General features: G+C 37.9%; 2 protein-coding genes across 3 annotated transcripts in view; one reads left to right on the top strand and one right to left on the bottom strand.

Moving 5' to 3' along the window:
- The first annotated feature begins 533 nt into the window (after nucleotides 1–533).
- On the top strand, nucleotides 534–10,599 carry LOC128831983 (transthyretin-like). Its single transcript, XM_054018973.1, has 4 exons — nucleotides 534–668; nucleotides 2,713–2,843; nucleotides 5,370–5,505; nucleotides 10,272–10,599. The coding sequence occupies exons 1-4, from the start codon at nucleotides 600–602 to the stop codon at nucleotides 10,392–10,394; spliced, it is 459 nt and encodes a 152-aa protein (XP_053874948.1). The 5' UTR covers nucleotides 534–599; the 3' UTR covers nucleotides 10,395–10,599.
- Nucleotides 10,600–12,416: 1,817 nt separating this feature from the next.
- The window catches only part of B4GALT6 (beta-1,4-galactosyltransferase 6), a 49,920-nt gene continuing 41,532 nt past the window's right edge, over nucleotides 12,417–20,804 (bottom strand). Inside the window, exons 7-9 of one of the 2 annotated variants that reach the window (XM_054019268.1) lie at nucleotides 20,274–20,396; nucleotides 17,995–18,096; nucleotides 12,417–16,048 (exon numbers count right to left, since the gene is read on the bottom strand). In XM_054019268.1, the coding sequence (XP_053875243.1) occupies nucleotides 15,901–16,048; nucleotides 17,995–18,096; nucleotides 20,274–20,396 (373 nt within the window). In that variant the 3' untranslated portion in view covers nucleotides 12,417–15,900. The remainder of the gene's footprint in view (nucleotides 16,049–17,994; nucleotides 18,097–20,273; nucleotides 20,397–20,804) is intronic. The other variant, XM_054019269.1, reaches the window with a different exon arrangement.

The following is a 20,804-nucleotide window of genomic DNA, read 5'->3' as shown; positions in this document are numbered from 1 at the left end:
GGATTGGGCTGTAGTCCACGAAAGCTTATGCTCTAATAAATCTGTTAGTCTCTAAGGTGCCACAAGTACTCCTGTTCTTTTTGCTGATACAGACTAACACGGCTGCTACTCTGAAACCAGTTTTCATCAGATAAACTGAGAGGTTGCTGATTCTATGGATGAGAATATTTTCCATGCTATGACAAGAATGAAATCCAGACTAAAAATTAAAAGTATATCATCGTGCAAGAGAGAAGGAAAATCTACTTTCTCACACATTGTCAAGACCACATACAGTACAGCAATGTAAAACAGAACAGGAAACATGGAGGGAATAGGCCATTTACAATAAAGTAATTGTAATCAGCGGATCAGCGACACAAAAAAGTGATCCAAGTTATTTTACAGAAGATAATGCAGCAGACTAATCTCCACAGGCAAGGTTCATGTTTGTGTGGGTTACTTATTCTCTTACTATTTACTAAGTAAACAATCAGAATCAGCAGCTTTGAAGTCATACAGCATTTGATAAGCAGCCTAATTTGAAGGGATTGGGTATAAAATCCCAAATCCCCTCAGTTTCTAGTTGCTGACACTGTGAGACTCAAACTGCAAGCAGAATGGCCTTTCGTTCTTTGCTCCTTGTTTTCTTAGCTGGACTGGTGTTTTTCTCTGAAGCTGCGCCATTGGTAAGTGTTTCGATATTGAGGTGACCTTTCACATGTGATCGACGTAACCTACCTCATCTTTCTTTTTTAAAATGATGAGAATTGGAATAAGTGAAAGACAAATCAGTCTATTTTATTACATTTATTTTAATTGTATATTGTGTGTTGGCCCTGCACTCTTCTACCTCTTTTCTTATTTCTACAAAAAAAGTGCTTTCCCCATTTGCTGTAGTTATTTATGTTGATGAAAGCAGAAGATAAGCTGTAATAGGAGGTAGCACCTGCTATCAGGACAATTTCAACAGCCATTAAAAAGGACCTTCCCTCCCAAATATGTTTCAGCTTTGGGAGACTGTGGAGAAGCAACTCCTTCCCTCACAAGACATCAAAGCCGTCATCAGCTGAACAACATCTCAATGGGCAGTACTGGTTGGGTGGATATATGACATGAGAATTCATCTCCCAGCAGGCCTGCCAACTGCTGCCTACTGACTCACTGCTAATTCCTTCTGTAATGGCTCTTGCTGCAACCTCAGCAGAGAAGGGAAATGAAGTGGTGCCTGGTCTCTTCTCTACCCACTCTTCCTTTATTGCTCTAGGTCTCCCCATCACCATTCTGTAGTTGGAATGGATTGCCACATCCACTGCTCTGAAAAAGGCCTGGGACCAAGTCTAAAGCCCCCTTTCCCCTACTCTCACTTCTGGTTGCACTCATGTGGCTCTGAAAAATGTGGGAGATCCACACACTGTGTAGCCTGTTGATCTCTCCCAGCAGTATTGCTCTTGTACTCCCACTCTGCTCCACAGGGCCACTTCTGATGTTTGGAGAAGCTAGTCCATACGATTTTGGTGTGGAGAAAAACAGGTTTTGCTTATTCTGCCCTCCACACCCCGACAAAGCTTCTGAGATGATGGCTCAGAAACTCCTTTATCCATAGAAGTTGACCACTCCTGCTACAATCTGCCCCACTGATTACATCAGAAACCTCAGCAGGCAGGAGGCTCTTCATCATAGAAATTGGGGTGGGTGGGACAGGGGAGTGAGAAAGTCAAGCAGGGGCACAGAGTTAATTTCAGTTTGTTAGTTTAATAGATGAGCTTTTCTCAGGCTATGTGGCAGAATCCCCAGAGGTGAGGTAGATTGTCATGGGTCCCCAGAAGGGATTTCAGGTGAGGGAAGGGGTCCTACAGTTTAAGTTATTACAATTTTTAAGTAAGAACCTTTCTTTTTTAAAAAATTCAGAAACTGAAACCTGATTTTTGAAACCAATGATGGTTAAACACTTGGTAATTATCACTAACCAGCAGCTACCATAGAGTTCTAGTTTCTTTTTTACTTAAGGGGTTATGGGAGGGGCATGGCCCTGTTTTATCCTCATTCCCTCTGGGGTTGCTGGCTTCTCAGGGAGGAAGCAGTCACTGATCTAATGAGCACATGGAATATAACTGTTGCAGGCTTTGTGCAGGGGAAGCTTCTTATACTTTTCTCACCCATGCACACTTGCCCAAGGGCTGACCACAGTCTGGCCCATAATGGGGTTATGATAGCGAGAGAGAGCACATGTGCACGGCTTGCCACAGTTGAACAAAAGGAGGAATGGGATAATGTGACCACCGTGAAGCCTCTCCTGACTCCTCTAGCCCCCACACTAAAACAAGGAGATCAGGCTGTTGGATTCCAAATCATCCACTCCCCGCTTCCAGGATTAAATTTTTATTCTGTCATCTGTGGGCTTGGTTGTGCCAGTTAGCAACAACTCTGCACGGGATGCTAGTCAGAACTGTATCATCCCAGAACCAAGTACGGAGAGGCATTCTGTCTCTGAGGACAGGTTCTCAGTGCACACGAGTGCACCCCTTTGTAGGGTGCAGTATATGCTTGCTCCCTCTGATCCTGCAGGCTAAATTTTTGTATTATACAGTAAACTTGTGTAGTTGGTATATGAAAATGTGATACCCTCTAATTCTAAAACATGCAATTTCTGAAGGACATGCTTTATCATGGCCCATCACTCCTATATAATTTGCTATACAAGAATTACATCTCTCTTTTCCCTACATGCAGGACTCTCATGATTCCAAGCACCCTCTTGTTGTGAAAATTCTAGATGCAGTCAGAGGAAGTGCAGCTTCCAGTGTACCAGTTAAATTATATAAAAAGGCTGATGATGGGACCTGGCAGCTCTTAAGTTCAGGGTAAGTCATATAATACAACGAGAAGGGGGCGAGGGAGGCATTGAAAGAGGCCAAAGATTAGAAAACTCACCTTTTACATGCATTCATCTTAAAAACATATGTATAATGTCATTAGTTACAATCTGAGAAGTAATAAGGTAATTTATGCCTACACCAAATATTTACTGTGTGTGTGGGTCTCTTCTAAATAATTATAGCTGCAAAGCTAGCAGACTGACTCCTGGATGGTTTGAAAAAATTGTAAACACAAGGGAGGTAAGTCACAGGCAGCATGAAATGTGGTATAGAAAACTTTTCTTCCTTCAATTGCTCTTTGACTCTTCCCTCTTCATGACACTTCACTTTATGGCTACAAGCAACACATCAGTTCTTGGTATGAAGTTCACCTCTGCTCTGGCATGTTGTCAGAGAATGAATGCCCACCAATTTCTACATAATATAATATGGCCTAGTCAGAAGACTTCTAATCTGTTTGAAGTTTAAAACTCTAGTTAAGAATTCTGGCTGCACTGGAGCATAAAAATATTGTTTCAAGATAGGATAGCAACTTCCAGGAGAAAGTCTAGGGAAACCATTATCCTCTGTCAAGTAGCCTACAATAGCCTGGATCATTTCAGAAAGTGGATAGTTGAAGTCATCACACTGCAGGAATCCACCACTAATGGGATCACAGTCTCAGACCAATAATGAGCCTACATCAAAACTGTATGCAAGTTCTCCAATATTATTATACAAAGGAATGCTTATAGTGGTGGTGCTCCAATTATTAGAAGGTGTCAATACATTGTTTAAAGAGTTAGCCTCTGACAAACCTAATGGCCCAGGGCTGCATATGATCACACTGAATAGGGGTGAAGGAATGGAAAATCTAGCCATATGTTTTCCCATTTAAACCAAAATGTGCCCTCATACCCAGAGAAGGAAGCAAGAGCACGTGGTAAACAGCTTAAAGCATATGCTGCTGCTTGAGATATGTATACTTATTGCTAAAAAACATATTGACTATACTGATAATATACACAATACAGTGCAATTGGGAGGTGGAATGTGTGGGCAGGTGTGTGTGAAAACATTGTGTGTGTGTAGGTGGGGGGGAGAGTTGGATGCTCTAAGGTCAGTTTCTGAGGGTATTTAAAAAAAACCTGAGATCTGATGCAAAGAACATGCAGTGGTAATTTTATTAGTTCTATTTGGCAGAGTACTTGAACTTCATTAGAGACAGAGAAATTACCTCCACACTCACTTCAGTGTGGTAGTGGAATTTTAACAAAAGGAGTCTCATAAGCTCACTCTAGCCCATCACTGTACTTTTAGCTAAAAGAGTTATCAGGGTTTACTTGAGAAAGTTTGTTGAGTAAATGGAGAGTTGCTTAACAGTGATCAATGTAGGATAAAGAAAAAGTAGACAAACATTTTAATCAATCAGGAAAAATTCTAAGAACAGGCTTGAAAGCATTCTAGTAAAATATGAAAATGGCATCCTAGATGGTTTATCATTAAGTGCTGAATTTCCTTGTCTTATACTAAAACAAATGAGGGACTCGAATGCGTCAGTTGATGTACTGATTAGTGTTTGCCTTTTATTGTAATGAAAAAATACAACAGACATTTAGAGACTGAGTCTCAGCATTCAGAACTTTAAACAATGGATGGAGATTATTGAAACACTAACATAAAATACAAGCGTTATACTATCCACTGATATCCAATCACTAGTTCCTACACTATAGGACTGATTAAGTGGAAACAGAGTATTTCTAGAGGAGCTACATTAAGCCAGGAGACAAAATTCAATACAGGCTCCACATCCCCACATTGGCTAGCAATTAAAGCTCTGCAGTTTCTAGACAATACTAATGTCCTGATAGGTTTGTTTAAATTAGTCTATCTGCTTGTGAAGGTCAAACAACGCAATGGACTAATAAGATTTCATAAGACTATACTCTTGGTCAAACTTATGGCAACCTCAGTGTAATTCAAATAAATTATAAACAAAGAGTGTTCTTGTAAATAAACCAGAACAAAATACTCTCCTAAAAAGAAAACGAATTAGGAACAACCTTATGTGAAGTATTAATAGAGTAAATAACCACTAGTTTAAATGTGTTTATTAAAACATCATGAGAGTTATGCACTCTTAGGCCAACAGTGAGTTTTTCTTGTGTGCCCCCTGCTGGCTCTGAAGTAACATTTAAACAACTCTGGGCTCGGCCCAACAGCCTTATCAGCAGACAGTGAACACCCATGCCAGGTTTCTTTTGACTCACCTCCAATCTTTGCAGCAGTAACAATAAAGAAGTTTCTACAGCCCAGACATACTTTGTGGTATGCACGGAAAATCTAGATGCAAGGACAGACTTTGTGAGGCCGCCACAGTACAGAAAGGAACAAGTTATTTCAGATGACCAGTCAGCATTTTCCCAGATGTCTGGCTACAGAATGTCATTGTAGTTCAATGCTATATATTGCCTCTTTCTTTCAGACATCTGAACACAAATAAATGTATATTATCTTGCTCTCATACAGAAAAACCAATGAATATGGTGAGATCCATGAGCTTACAACCGAGAAACAATTTGTAACAGGGTTATACAAGATCGAGTTTGACACAGTCACTTACTGGAAGGGACTTGGCCTTAACCCATTCCATGAACATGCTGATGTGAGTATTCATTATATTTCTATTTCACATTTTAAAAAGGACCTATAATTGCACAGAACAAGGCTGTGTTAACTGTATAGGGTTTAATTAATAACTGCGTCCATTTATTGCTCTCCAGTTTCAAAGGCTTTGCCATGAACTAACACCTTCAGGTTCACTGAGCAGTTCAAATTTGCAAACTCAAAGCTCCACAGGAATTTCCACACACCAAATACCCCAGAACTAGCCTCCCATTTTCTCTCAGCAAGCTCCTAGACTTGTTTCTCATCTAGGGACTTTCCCCTCCCCCCCCCCCACTTTTGCAGCCACCCAGTGGTCCTTCCTAGGTTTTTGGGGGTACCTGTGGAAGAAGAATAGCAGGGCTATTTCTCCCTCAGTCTAGTGGGGAAGGAGGGTTCCATATTTTCCTTGGCCCATCACCAATGCTTTTGTTAATGATGTTTGCCACACAGTGGTAGCAGTACAGCAGCTTCATATGCAATTGATTTTATTTAGATTTTTAAAGAAAAGTTGATCCAATGCTCTACCTGCATGCAACACAGTTCTTTAAAGTCTAGATAAATAAGATGGTTTAATATTAACAATATTTCAAGCTAAGTTCTTTTTCAGTTCATTCCCCTCCCCAAGAAATCCTGAATACATCAGTTTTGAAAACTGTTCTGAAAATCTCCAGCCTTCTCTGTTGCATCAAGGTTTGGGGAGGAGGGGATGTTAAGTTCCAGAGTGGAGGACCCTCCACTGAAAACACTTTACCAGCAGCCAACAAACAAACATCTTGCAGCTATCAGTTTGACCATCCCAAATTATTTCTACAGCTGGGTACAATATGAAGAAAGAAACAATCCCTTAGCCACTTAAGGCCCACAGTATAAGACAGTTGTGGTATTTGGTTGAAACCAAACCTGGAAATGTTTAAAAAGTGACAATTTCAACATTTTCACAAGTGTTAAACTTTTTAGCGTCCCCTTAATTGTAAAAAAACTTGACTCTAAAATTTAACTTTACAGTTAAATATAATTGAAATCAACAGAATGGGCTAATTAAAATATTATTTCCAAAATCTGACTGTTTGGAATAGAGGTGTATATATCATAAAGTCTATGTATGGCAAGGAGAATAGATGAGAAATAGGAACTTGTAGATAATTCCTAAGCTTGACAGGGCAGTGCAAGACACCAGTAAATTAGGAATCCACAGAACATACAGTACTATAGAGGGCAAGGAAAGCAGGGTAGCTAGAGACCTTGCAGAATGAAACCTGTCAGGAGCTGGGAACTTTGCAGGAATCATGATTTATGTAAGGCAATATGAGTTTCCGGTGCCAGCAACCCTGTCACATGAAGCTTAGGAGTTTTTCAAGAGAGAGGTTAGTGCTGGGGACTGTACAGAGGACCTTGAGTCTTCATTGGTCACTTCTTAAAGATATACACAATTAAAACTTTAAGATAAGGCTATGACTATGTCCAATGTAGCTAAATATTTAAAGTATAGAATAAAAATAATCAATTAAGGGAAAATAGATAAATACTTAACTACATTCAGAGGTTGGGACATTAAAAGTCAATAGGACTTATGCCAAGTCACTTAGGGCCTGTTGAAAATCCCATCTGCAGTTCATACAATCTCTTAATGTACATGTGCCAGATAAATAAGATATTAGCCTGGTGTGATTAACTGAATATTTTGAGATATGCAGCTTAAATATACAGATTGGATGAAGTTGGAAGCTGTGTCTGACTCACAAGAGGGTGAATATTAGCAGGAAAAGTATGAAGTTTTAAATCTGCATAGGGAGGATGGTTGGGTTAGTTTGTATTTTCTGGTTCACTGTGGAATAATGGAGAGAACATTGTTCTTTTGGAACTGCACATACAGAATGAACGCTATGCTGGACTCTCAATGATCATGGTTATCTGAAATAAGGGAGCATTGAGTCTTTGGTCCACATGTGGAGAGGAGATAGCAAGATTTTTGGTGTTTGGTTTAAAATGGGGAGATGAACTGGTTATACATAGTGAGTAGATGGTGATATGTAAAACTAGTCTGTACTAGAAATGAATACAATCTAGGGCAGTTGGGTTTAAGAGGGTTTCTGGCCTATAAGCAGAGTCTGGAAAGGAATTCAGGGAATAGAGCTAAATTTGCTTTTCATGTGTACATACACTTAAGAGCTTGTGTGAACTGTCAACAGATTTGAATGCTTACCTTCCATCCCTTAATTGTTCATTTTTCCACTCCTAAATGCTTAGAAGGTTTACATACTGTACACAACAGAAAGAAACTGTTTTAAATGAAAATCTTCACCCTCTCACCCCATGTAAACACACTCTTAGCTTCTGCTGCTCTTTGGCTGCTTCTGGATAACGAATGATCTAGTAATACCTTAAGTTTCAGACTTCAAGGACAAAAGACAGGAAAAAACAACTTGCTCAAAAAGAACTGATACTAACCTCTGCCATTTCCTTGGTGGTTTTCCCCAATGTACCAATATTATCTCTGTTTTATCTGAGTTGACCAACTTACTGTCATCCAACCTGTATCTTGGATAGATGCTAGAAAAGCCAAATTAACCTGGTCCAAGCCTGAAGTACCTCATAAAAAGCTGATCATCTGCATCCTAATGGCACAGCAGTTACGACTAAATATCTCCCGTGTTATACATTGAATGGAACACAAGACAAAGGAAGCATCAATACAGACAAGTAATTGTCATCTATTACCCTGTAATTAGCTTACCTTTCCGGTGTTGGTGCCTCAGTTTCACCTCTTCAGCTAGTGGTCTGCAGTCTCCATGGTAGATGGGGTAATCTGAGGTTTAACCATCCTGCCAAATCTTAGTAAAAATTCTCTCATTTTCAAGTAACAAAGCAGTCTTCCAGCTCTCTCCAGGCTTGGTAATCTTCAACTGCCCTCCATGGACTCAGTAGCCCTTTTCCCTTGTTGACACAAGGATACACACTTACAGTGGTGGTATTGACAATTCCTTTGCCCATACCCACGGCTAAGCAGCTCCTTACCAAGGACATGAGGCTGTGTGAAGGGAAAGAGGTTGCTTCCACTTTCTGTTGAACCTCCTTCTGAGGCGGCCCTAAATAAGTAGAAGTGTCAACTCCGGCCACACTCCCACACCTCCACTGCGTTGCTCCAGGTCTCCTCTCTTGCCAGTTTACCCCTCTCCAGAGTTTCTGTCTTTCCACAAAGCTTTACTCACTAGCTTAGTTTCTCTGACTAATCCTTCTGCATGATTCCTCTCCCTCCTATCTAAAGACATCCTTCCCCTCCATCTCTCACTGAGCCCAGATTTCATATGATATAGTTCCGTAATCACCTTTTTTCAGTTACAAGGTTAGTCCCAATAATAGAAGGGCCAGCATGCTGTGTTACATAACCTTAGAGTCTGCTGAGAGCAAAGAGAGAATAAACATCTATCCCTAGTAGGGTTCACAAATGGTCAACAATACCTCACGGTCAACAAGCACATCAATCAAATGCTGTGTCTGTACTGTAACAACACTGATTTATAAGGTCATGCACATATTTTACTAGCTTTATATAATTAACAAAATGTAAAAACAGTGGCAGCAAATTTTCATCAAAATATTAGACAAGAATATGCATGCTTCCAAAATTAAAACTTGAGGTTAATTGTATACAATAGTTTTGAGGCACAGCTTGTTATTTGGGGACTGGCAAGTAATGAAGAGGACAGGTCAGATACAGAGCCATCTGGATCACTTGATAAGTTGGATGCAAACACACTATGTTTCAGTACAGCCAGATTTAATAAACAAAGAATACCAGCCATAATTACAGGATGGGCACTCTACCTTGGGAAACGGTGATTCTAAAAAGGGCTGGAGGGTCGTGGTGGAGAATTAGCTGAACATAAGCTCCCAATGCAACACTGAGGCCAAAAGGGCTAATGAGAGCCGTAGATGTATAAGCAAGGGAATCTTGAGGAGCAGAGGGTATATTACCTATATATTTGGCACTGGTGCAATGCTACTGAAATACTGTGCCACACTTCAAGAAGGATATTGATAAGTTACAGAGTAACAGCCGTGTTAGTCTGTATCCGCAAAAAGAAGAACAGGAGTACTTGTGGCACTTTAGAGACTAACAAATTTATTAGAGCATAAGCTTTCGTGGACTACAGCCGAAGAAGTGGTCTGTAGTCCACGAAAGCTTATGCTCTAATAAATTTGTTAGTCTCTAAGGTGCCACAAGTACTCCTGTTCTTCTTTTTATTGATAAGTTAGAAAGGGTTCAGAGAAGAGCCATGATTAAAGGATTGTAAAACGTGTCTTATAGTGATAAATATATGGATCTCAATCTATTTAGCCTATCAAAGAGAAGATTAAGGGGTGAGTTGATCACAGTCCACAAATACCTACATGGGGGGAAAAATAATAGAGGGCTCTTCAAATTCAGCAGATAAAGTTATAACAAGATCCAATGACTGGAAGTTGAAGCTACACAAATTTAGACAAGAAATAAGGAGCAAGTTTTTAAACAGTGAGGGTAAGTTGTTCCAATGGTTAGTTACGAAGGGTTGTGGTGGATTCTCCATCACTGGAAAGATTTAAATTAAGATTGGACTTTTTTCTAACAAATTTACTCTGGTTCAAACAGGAATTAATGTGGGTAAATTCTATGGCTTGTGATATGCAAGTGGCCAGATAAGATGATCACAATGGTTCTTCTGGCTTTAAAAACGTACAACTATGTTTCAAGCTCTCAAGTGTTTTTTTCTCTCTCTTCTCCAGGTGGTATTCACTGCTAATGATTCTGGTCATCGTCATTATACTATTGCTGTTCTCATCAGTCCCTTTTCCTACTCAACTACAGCTATAGTTAGTGAACCAAAGGAATTAGGAACTACACATTAACCATGCAAATTCTCCTACATTGGTCAATTTAAGATTTGTAGATTGATTTCCTATAATGAATGATTCTGCAATAATCAGTCTTATTACTCACATAACATTTTTCATCTTCAAACACTAACTCAGAAGCAAACTGCTACGCAATGGATTTTTATTTAATGAATGTGTTAATTCTGGTAAAGTCAATAAACGTTTCTTCTTAAAAATGTTTTCAGTTACTCTTTCAAAAATTTTTTTTTTTTGGTTCAGAAGAAACACTGTCTGAGGGTTGTAAAAAACTACACTGAAAATCCACTGCTGATATACTGAAAGTAAACTGAAATCTTCTATATTGCCGATAAGCCATAGTCCTTATCACAAAGAACTGTGAAAAAAATAGATCTGTAACGCAAAAAAAGTCTCAAACACAAAATTATGGAACAAGACATATTTACTGAATTATCTTCATTAGTACATTGTTTACTTGGGCCCAGACCCTACCAAAAGAGGCAATAACATGGAGCCCCTGCACAGAGTCCCACTGATTTCCCTGATGTCGCAGTTCTGCAGCTATGCCTACAAATGATGACAAGGTTGTATGGCATTCAGGAATAGCTAATATTTATATAATTAAACAGCAAATGCATATTGTAAATAAGACAAACAGTATACAGGTGTGTATTTTAAAATATCGTCCTTCTCCTTTTGCATGTCACTTGTCATTTAGAACCCAAGTGCTAACGCAAAGATCATTACCTATGTTTGTACAGTACATATAAACTTGGCCACAGTTGTGATGGGGGCTCTAACTACTACTGTAATAATAATTAACAGAAATGAATGACAGATGAGAAGGGGGAACCACTGACAAATGAGGAGCTCTGTCTGCTCCCAGGTTTAATAATTCCAAGAAGCTTGGTTGAACTCTCTTGATACTGGGGTATTTTCCTGCTACTTGTAGCAGTTCAGAATATTTCTAGGACAGCTGTGCTGTTTTATGCTAAGAAGAAGAAACTTATTAGTTAGGCTCCAATCAATATAGTATCTTTGGACCACCATACTTTATTTTTTTCAAGTACTTTCAGATCTAAATAGATGAAAAGTGTTATAAGAGCTAAGTATTACTAAATTGTTGTATTTCACTCCAAACATTTCAGCAGGAGATCAAATCTGTTAATTAGCTGAGGTATAACATTTTTAGATTTTGTAACAGTTTTAACAATGTATTGTATTACAATAGCACAGGGGTGGCCAACCTGTGGCTCCGGAGCCACATGCAGCTATTCAGAAGTTAATATGTGGCTCCTTGTATAGGTACTGACTCCGGGGCTGGAGTTACAGGCGCCAACTTTCCAATGTGCCAGGGGGTGGCTCATTGCTCGACCCCTGCTCAACCCTCTGCGACAGGCCCTGCCCCCACACCACCCCTTCCCACCCCCTCTCCTGAGCCTGCCATGCCCTCGCTCCTCCTCCACCCCCACCAGAGCCTCCTGCATGCCACGAAACAGCTGATCGGGAGGTGCGGGGAGGGAGGGGAAGGTGCTGATTGGTGGGTGGGAAACGCTGGGAACGGGGGGCAAGAGTTGATGGGGGGCTGCTGACATATTACTGAGGCTCTTTGGCAATGTACATTGGTAAATTCTGGTTCCTTCTCAGACTCAGGTGGACCACATCTGCAATAGCACCTAGACACACCAGAAGTCAGACTCAAGGCTGCATTATGCTGGGCAAAATTTAAAGAGTGGGTCCTGCCACAAATAATTCTCACCTTATGCTGTCACAATTTTAAAAAGTTAATTTTTTTATAAAATCATTTAACATGCTCTGAAAACATGTTTCAATTTTATCTGTAAAAGGCTTCTACAAATGAGTCCTTATCAAATAAGAAATTTCCCATCCCGTCAAGCTGTGAGGTCAACGTGGGAGTAATACTGTACCAAACCCTTCAACTAATGCTTATTTTTTTCTAAATAGAATTCATTGAAGGAGCCACCTTCCATAGAATACAGTGCCTAGAAGGGGGAAAAAATTAGACAACCACGCAAGTCTTTAGAACATTATATTTAAAAAAAGACAATGATAAAAAAGTACAAACATTTTCATGAACAAAACAAAAATAAAAGTATGATAGTACACAGGAAATTGCCAGCAATTGTTTCAGTGCAGTTTTCAATAAGCTTGCCTCAGCTACCTCTGAAAATAAAATCTTAAGTACACTTCCTCTTGCTGATATGCAATGTGTCCTTTTAAATTTTTATAATTGGCTTATTTGTAATCCACTATAAGACTAATATATTATTTTAAACAGAAGAGTACAAAAATAGACCTAAAAGATCTAAGAATAAACATTTTGCATTTGTTTGTCAATATATTCTTGGTTTCAAGGAGAATACTATATTTTATATTTTTCTCATTGTAATTTAAAATATGGCAGATGGGAAGGAAATTTAGATGACTGGACTTGAGACACTGTTAGTGTTTTTATAGCATTTCTACCTCTTAATTTGTAAAACCCTTTCAGAATCTCGAAAATATTTTTTCTATATGTCATGTCCTCTGTTGAGGAACAGTCAAATTTGCTGTCTGTCCGGAACCAAAATGCCAGCATGAATTCTTTTCTGTTTTACTAGAATTAAGCATGTTGTCAAAAGGAATGTGCATAGCTCTCAGCTCTGCACTTCATTTCTTTTCTTTGAAGGCACTGTTTATGTTAAAGTCTGCTACAGAACAGTACTGGGTTCAGACAGAGTGTACACACATTATTTTGGTGTAATATCAATAATAAGATGGCAGCCTTTAAAACTTCCTGATACTAAAAGGTACGTATCTGGCAAAAATGATTGGTAAACATCTTTTTTAATTAAGCTGTGTCAAATTGGGACATAAGTTTGTGTCATGTTAAATTAAAGAAATTACAGTTATGCCTTGTTAACTCATTTATATATAATTGTGACTATGTATTAAATCACAACATTTTCTCTCTCTTAGACAGTACATGATTAATCAACACTTAATTAATCACTTTGCAAAGTTCCAGGACTTTGGCTGAAGCATATTCATGTGTATTTTTTTAAAATGCACCAGGAGATATTAAAAAACCCAAATCAAACATTAATTTCACTGGATGTCTTCCACAGGCATAACTGAGAAATGGACATGTCGATAAAAGCATGCTGGAGAAACAAGGCACAAACCTAAACTACCTAAAGATGCCTCACAAGCAAAGGTGCTAAAATTGATGGTACTGAATACCAGAAAACACTTCAAAATAAAGTCAGACATTTAAAAACTATTCCTTTTAACAATCCTGCAGGAAATGTGTTCAGCTAATGTGACATATGGATATAAGACCAAATTTACTTTGAGAATATAGCTGCTTATTTAGTATACTAGTTATTGAGTTCACATCTACTCATCTGCCTCTCAAAATATTCAGTATGCTCAAATACAGAAATATATCAAGTAGTAATATAAAAACTCAAGCATGCTTATTTTAAGGGTTTGTTCAGTTTATGCTAATCTTTTGTTATTTTTCCTCTACATTAAATAGTTTCTATAGAATACTATACTGACTAGATTTAAAGATCATTCCAATACAATATGAAATATCTCCTACAGCCTGCTTTCAACTATGTCAATCAAATCAGTAATTACCATCTTTCTGCAAATTATTGGAATGTTTACAAGTATACTCACAACTTTCATTAAAGAATGGCCAGGGGCACAACTTGCTGCTGGGATGGCCGTAAAAGAAAAGATGCTAACAGCAAACACCTGCATCCCACCATGTGCTGTGGTAAATCCAGGAGGCACACAAATGGGCAGTGAGATTAGATTGGTATTTCTTATCAGCACTCTTACAGGAACACTATATAATAAATAATTTATCAATACACTGTTTTTTATTCTTCAGGGGAGCAGAAGAAAGTCTTTGGTTCCTAAATCACTGAATGATTGTGACAGTCACAAAATAATCTCATAGATCATCTTGGTCAACATTTAACTGATTTGTGTTGCATTAACAGAGAAAATAAGTGTTTCAGACTACCTCCTTACATCATATTACCTATGGATATATAAAAATATTAGGCAAAGATAGTGTTTCTGAATGGGATGCTATTAGATAGCATAACAATACAGGCAAAGCAAAAGGAAAATTAAGATTTATGATGAACAAAAACATAGAGGCTAGATATTCATGCATTTAATTCCACAAAAATAGACAATTATCTGGGATCTATCCTGATCAGTCCTGAGTACCCTCAATTTCACTGCAAGTCATGAAGTTGAGGGTGCTTAGCACTTTACAGGAAGTGCTCAGCACTTCAAAGGATTAGGCCCTTAATATCTATGCTGATTAATATATTATGGGGAAGATTTTCAAAAGCACTCAGCACTGGCTTAATTCTGGTTCCATTGATCCTATCATAATCAATGGAGCAGTTAGGCCCACAGTGTGCTTTTAAAAATCCCACCCTACAAAGGTTAGGAATATATTTTACTATCAATTCTTTAAAAAATTAACTTTAACATTTGTCTTCCAATGAAGATACATTTTTGGCTCTTCTGATTCTTGAGGAATAAAAGTGCTGTTTACTAGGAATAAAAAAGAAGATACTACCAAACTACAATACACAGACTTGAACACACTGTTTTAGGCATAAAATCCCTGATATTGACACTTGTGGCACATGTGCAGACAATTAAAGTAAGAGTTCCTGTATATCATGATATGCAACAACCTTAAGATTTTTCTAAAATGCACATGCAATATGCATAAACTATGATTTAGATGGCAAGCAGGGAATCATAGGATTTTACTAGTAAGAAGTAAAATTAAAAGCTTTCTTCCTAGCAAGCTTACATGTTAAATTAATTCTTCTATACAGATATGCAGCAGGCCTAAAGCTCAAAACTTGTATAACAGTTTACAGTCATAGCTGGCCATCAATTATTGATAGTTCCATCATTTCATATAAGGTATAAACTTTGTTTAAACACAAATATTTACATTTGTTCTTTCATGCTACTGAACACAGAATGAAAACGGTAATATACCTAAATACATACTGAAGCATAATTTACCATATTTAAAAAGCTATTTGAGCACATTAATTTACATCACATATTTACAAAACACATTTTAAAAAGGAAACAAAAAGCATTCATTTAAGTTACGGTTTTTAACTATAAAAATTTCCTGGGAGAAAAGGCCTCTCTCTTGGCTTCCAAACAAGCTACAGATCTGTTTTCTGCAGTATATATAGTTGAGTGGCTTAAGATAGAGAATATGGTGAAACAAGGCTTGAATATAGTAGTCCATGCTGTAAACATTGAGTAGTAGCTGCTGGCATTTCTTTTCATAATAGAATGCATGGTAACACATGCAGTCATTTTTCTTCTCTTCCCAAACATCTTTCATCAAATAGTCAAAAAGACCTAATTTAAGGTCTTTTCATATGTCTTTAATTTGTATTTTCCAGTGTTACAAGTTCGAACTCCAGGAGTGTAGCTTGCCACTCCACTTCCATCAATAGTCTTTAACAGGAGCTAGCTCTGGTATGAGGTTTACAGTTATATTTTTATAAAATCTACTGATGAGTATTTTAGGAGTATATATTAAATTGTTCAACCCATCAATGTACTGACGCTCTCTGGAATACCTCAGGAGTTTATACCTGTAGGGTAAGGGGAGAAGGAACAAGGAAAAAGGTTTGTAAAGAAACATGTTAAATTGGTATCAACTGTGTTATTGTAATTAAAGACGGGTCATCATTTATTTTGAAACCCCTATTTTACAAAAACTCACTCTGGGAGCACTTTGTTTATACTAATTACAATCATCAGCTTTAAATGCATGAATTTTTGCAGTTTTATAAATTAGATGGACATTCAAGTACTGTTCATATTCCTAGACAAACTACACTGAGATTAACTACACAGCCAACAAATGATTGTGATTAATGCATATTAGTGTTTGTGGTCCCAAATTAGGAATGTCTATATTGCAACTAGACACCTGGAGCTGGCCCCATGCCGGCCGAGTTGGCTTGCGGGGCTCAGGCTGTGGGGCTGTTAAATAGGGATGTAGACTTTCAGGCTTAGGCTGCAGCCTGAGCTCTGGGACCCTCCCATCTTGTGGAGTCCTAGAGCCCAATCGTAGGTGTTTAAACTGCAATTCAACAGCCCTACAGCCTGAGCACCGTAAGCCTGAATCAGCTGGCTTGACTCAGTCGCAGGTTTTTAATTGCAGTGTAGACATACCCTTAGTGATCCCTCTGTATTCCTGCCTCAGCTCCCAAGGCAGTGCTGCCTCACTATGAAGCATGGCCAAGCCAGTAGTGCCACGGGGAGCCTTTTAAACACAGATGCTCTAACTAGCATACAGCCACCACATAACTTCAAAGGAGCAGTGACAGCAAGTGCCAACTAACTGACCAAAGACAACTCCTGATACATGGGTTCAGTTTCTCTCATGACACTAAAAACTAATTTTCATGTTATGATTCTGTTCATTTTACTGAGTCAGAGAGAGAGTGATTGCTTGGATTTTTTAATGCCACAAGAGCCCCAACTAATAGTGACATGGGCTGTTTACTTAGATTTATCTATTAATCATTAGCCTAGTTTAATTACAACCTAGTATCTTCAAGTGTTCCTTATGCACAAAATGTCAATGATTTTTAATAATATGGAATATTTGAATAGAGTGTTATTTCATTGTTCAGATTATTAGGGATAATAAAAGTTGACACACTGCGCTAAATTTCTTAAAGAACCCATTTTAAATTAATTTTAACTCACTATTCAACAGATATATTTGTACATTCTCCTAAAAAATAATTCAGTACTCAGAGAAAGTACAGAAATGTTGGTAAGGATACACAGTATTTTTCATATACAAGAGGGTGGAAAAAAATCACTGTTTTATGTGCAAAAAAATCAACTCAACCTTAACTATGGAGCCATAATTAGCGTTTCCATAATAAACCATGGAAAGCTCTTTATGTATATACTCTCCAGAAGCTCAAAAACCACATCTCTTGTACTTCCACAAGTAAGTTCATGTTACTGATCACTGAGACACATTGTCAATTTAATTAGGCCTTTGCCAGCAATTTTTTAAGCTATTATAAGAAAGATATCAGACTGCTATAACAAACAGGTTAGAGGAGAGTATTTTCTTTTCAGTTTACTTTCTTTGTTCACTGTACTTTGTGAAGTCAGCTTTGTTGTTTCCCTTATGTAGTCAGTATCCCCTGTTGTGTGAGTACCACACATTAACAGTGGGCTGGTGGGGGAGGGAGAAGAAGAGAGAGAGAAAAACTAAAAACAAAACCAAACAGGAAAATGTTGTTGTAAAACCACAGAAATCAGCAGGACCTCCCACAGTAGATCTCTCACCTGAGTTTAGCAATTTTAAATAAACTAGATTTGAAGTTTATATGTCCCTTGAAAACTGGAATGTATCAAAATAAAAGCCAGTATAGCACCTTACAAAAGGCTCAGAAGTTTATTAATAGTTCTACATCATTGTGTGTGTGTTTGTGTGAGAATATGCTCCAGATAAAATCTTTGGTATTCCTTAGGTTTTAATGTTTGAACACACTGCCCTTTTTCTTACCGTCCTAAAAATTGGACTTCACCTCTGTGATGATGAGGAATGGACTTGTACTTCCCTAGGTCTCCCTCTGGTCTTGTTACATTGTATCCAGCATAATGAACCCTACAGTACAATAGTTAAAGATAAGTGTATGAACAAAAATGAATTTATAAAAAAAAATTAGTGACTTACAGCAGAAGTGAAAAAAATCAGATTAGTGTTCGGATCTTAAGCTAACTCGTCTATGACCTTTGTTTACTGTTTTTAATTTAAACAAACAGTGCTGTATATACAGTGACAAATAGCAACCAGGCCCCTGTCCCAAGCACTTTCCAATCTACTTCACACAGCCAAGTAAGAGATGACAGACTGGGAGCATATAGAAATGATGAGGGTTACAAGAGTAGAAACATGGGATATGCTTTTGTTACATAAGACTGTTCCTTTTAGACCTACATAGCTGTTAATTTACATATAATTTAATCATAAACATTAACAAATTAATAAAAATAACTTTTAAAAAGTTTGTTTACGGTGAGCATTTAATGGTGTTTTTATATAGTCAATTTCACTGTTCTGTTGACAGTCAACTACAACTCTGTGTCATAGGATAGCATGATGTCACTCATACACTGCTCTTGGACATGGAAGCAACTTATGTGCAAGCTTTTCCCCCACACACTGTAAGAAGGTTTTTAGTAGCAACAGCAGCAGCAAAACTGGGGGGGTAAAAAAGCACATGCACAGAGAAAAAGGAGAGAGCCCAAATATGCTTGGTGTTATGCCTAACAGGGAGACATCTCTTTAAGAGACCCGGGGGAGTGGGGGTGGAAGGAAGGAATGGTGTCTGGGTCATTGTTGCTAGGCAGATGTACAATCAGTATTCGTGTCCAGAACTTCCAGGAACTTGGTATGGTAGTTTCGGGCATGCCTAATAGGCTTCCTGTAGCTGGACTAAAACTCCACCGAGTCAGGGCAAGCAGTCAAGGTAGCTGTAAGATGCTCAGCCATAGTAACAGAAAGCAAGCTGTTTTCCCCCAACTCTGAAGCATTTTGCAGCAGGTTAGGTGATAGTGTTAACTTTCCAACAGGGAACCAGCAGTGTTCGTTATAGGAGAAATTTGGAAGGAAAACTTCATTTTTAAATTGTATACCTTGAATGTTATTTTAGTCAAATTGTCTTAATTGGCATGGTTCACAAACTCTTTCCTCATTTAAATGTGCTGACAGGGAAAGAATCATGTATATTTTCCTATTATTGCAGTGCTTTTGACTCATGAGACAATACGGAGTTGATAAATACCGTAGGACTGTAACTGAGACTCAAGTGAATTCAAGTTAAGCTTTTGGACCTCTCAGGTACATCTTGCTGTCTTTCTGTGGGGCTAACCTTTTAGATTTAATTTTTGTATATATATTTATGTATAACTATGAAGATAGTGCATGTGGATTATGAAGTAAACTGGTCATTTAGTAGAAATTAAGATATTGTTTCTTTATCATTATAAATTTTTATAAAGTTGATACTAAAGAATTAAGCTAATTTCTCCTCCTTTTTGGACTTCATTGTGTGGGAGAGGCTGACCCTGTGCAAACCTTGCTGAAAATCCTCAAGGAATAAATTCTGGGTCTCCATGTGCTTTTCTATAGGAGTTGTGTTGAAGCACTAGGAAAGGGGCAATACATTTTAGCCCACCCAAAGGTTACACTACTAGGCACACCCAAAAAAGCCTTTTAAAACATCAGCAAACCAAGCAGAAAACCCCTCGTATATTTTTTTTAAATTTCAGAACATATTATTTAAGGGGAGCTATATCAGAAACATGATTTTGAAATCTGAAAACTTCAAAGAAATCTAATTAGCAGTGCTCCATTTAATTACAGTTCTTTTAAAAAAATAACTAATGTCATCATCTGGCTCTCCCCAGCACACATTGTACATCCACCTAGGGAGAGATATTCAAAGGTAGAAAGAACAAGTAGGTACCCACATTCCTTTGAAAGTCAATGGGAGTTGGGCACTTTAGGCACTTCTGAAAGTCTGTCCCTTGGAGTTTAAGCTTTTCAGGGCAGAGACTGTCTTTCTTTATAAAGCAAACCAAGTACACTGTCAGTGCAATAATGAATACACACATTTTAATTTAATATAACAAAAAACACACTATAAAGAGTCAATAAACACCTGCTAACTCAAATAAGCTTCTGCAAACTTTTCTTAACTTAGATATTTTAATAGCGAAAAAATTTGAACGTCACTGTTCAGGAACTCCTGTCTTACACAATGTACTATAAACACTCACCTATTCCAAAGATCGTCATCTTCTCCTCCCCATCCCCAGAAAGCATTTGGAAATCCATTGATCTTTTTGAATTGTTCCACTGTCAGGCCACTTACACCACCAAAGAACTCATTGTATGGAAGACTGAAAATGATAGCAAGTAAGTTTTATTCTATTGATTAAATTCAGAGAAGTAAAAATCCTGTTTGAACAACTGCTTCCATATCTTGCAGGAAAAAAAATCTAGTATATGTGTAGATGTTCAATATACCTATTAGGAAAAATGCTTTAGAGATCTTTTATAATGAAAGTTGGTATTAGCAAAGAATGTGGAAACTAAATATTTGTAATAAGGGCTTTCATTTGCGGAACAGAAAACAGCAGGCAAGTATCCCATGAAACAGCAGCTTAACCCAGGCTTCAGGTAGCCGGTTTTAGAAAAAAGACCAATTTACAGCTGAAGGGACTGTAAAAAAAGCTTTCAAAATGTGGTATTTTGACACTATTGAGTTGAAAAAGTTCTCTTCACCTGAGTCAGCAGTAAAAGCTCTG

This window comes from Malaclemys terrapin, chromosome 2, assembly GCF_027887155.1.
Source record: "Malaclemys terrapin pileata isolate rMalTer1 chromosome 2, rMalTer1.hap1, whole genome shotgun sequence".
Classification (NCBI taxonomy): domain Eukaryota; kingdom Metazoa; phylum Chordata; order Testudines; family Emydidae; genus Malaclemys; species Malaclemys terrapin.
The sequence above is the reverse complement of the archived record's forward strand: the minus strand, read 5'-3'. Positions and strand labels throughout refer to the sequence as shown.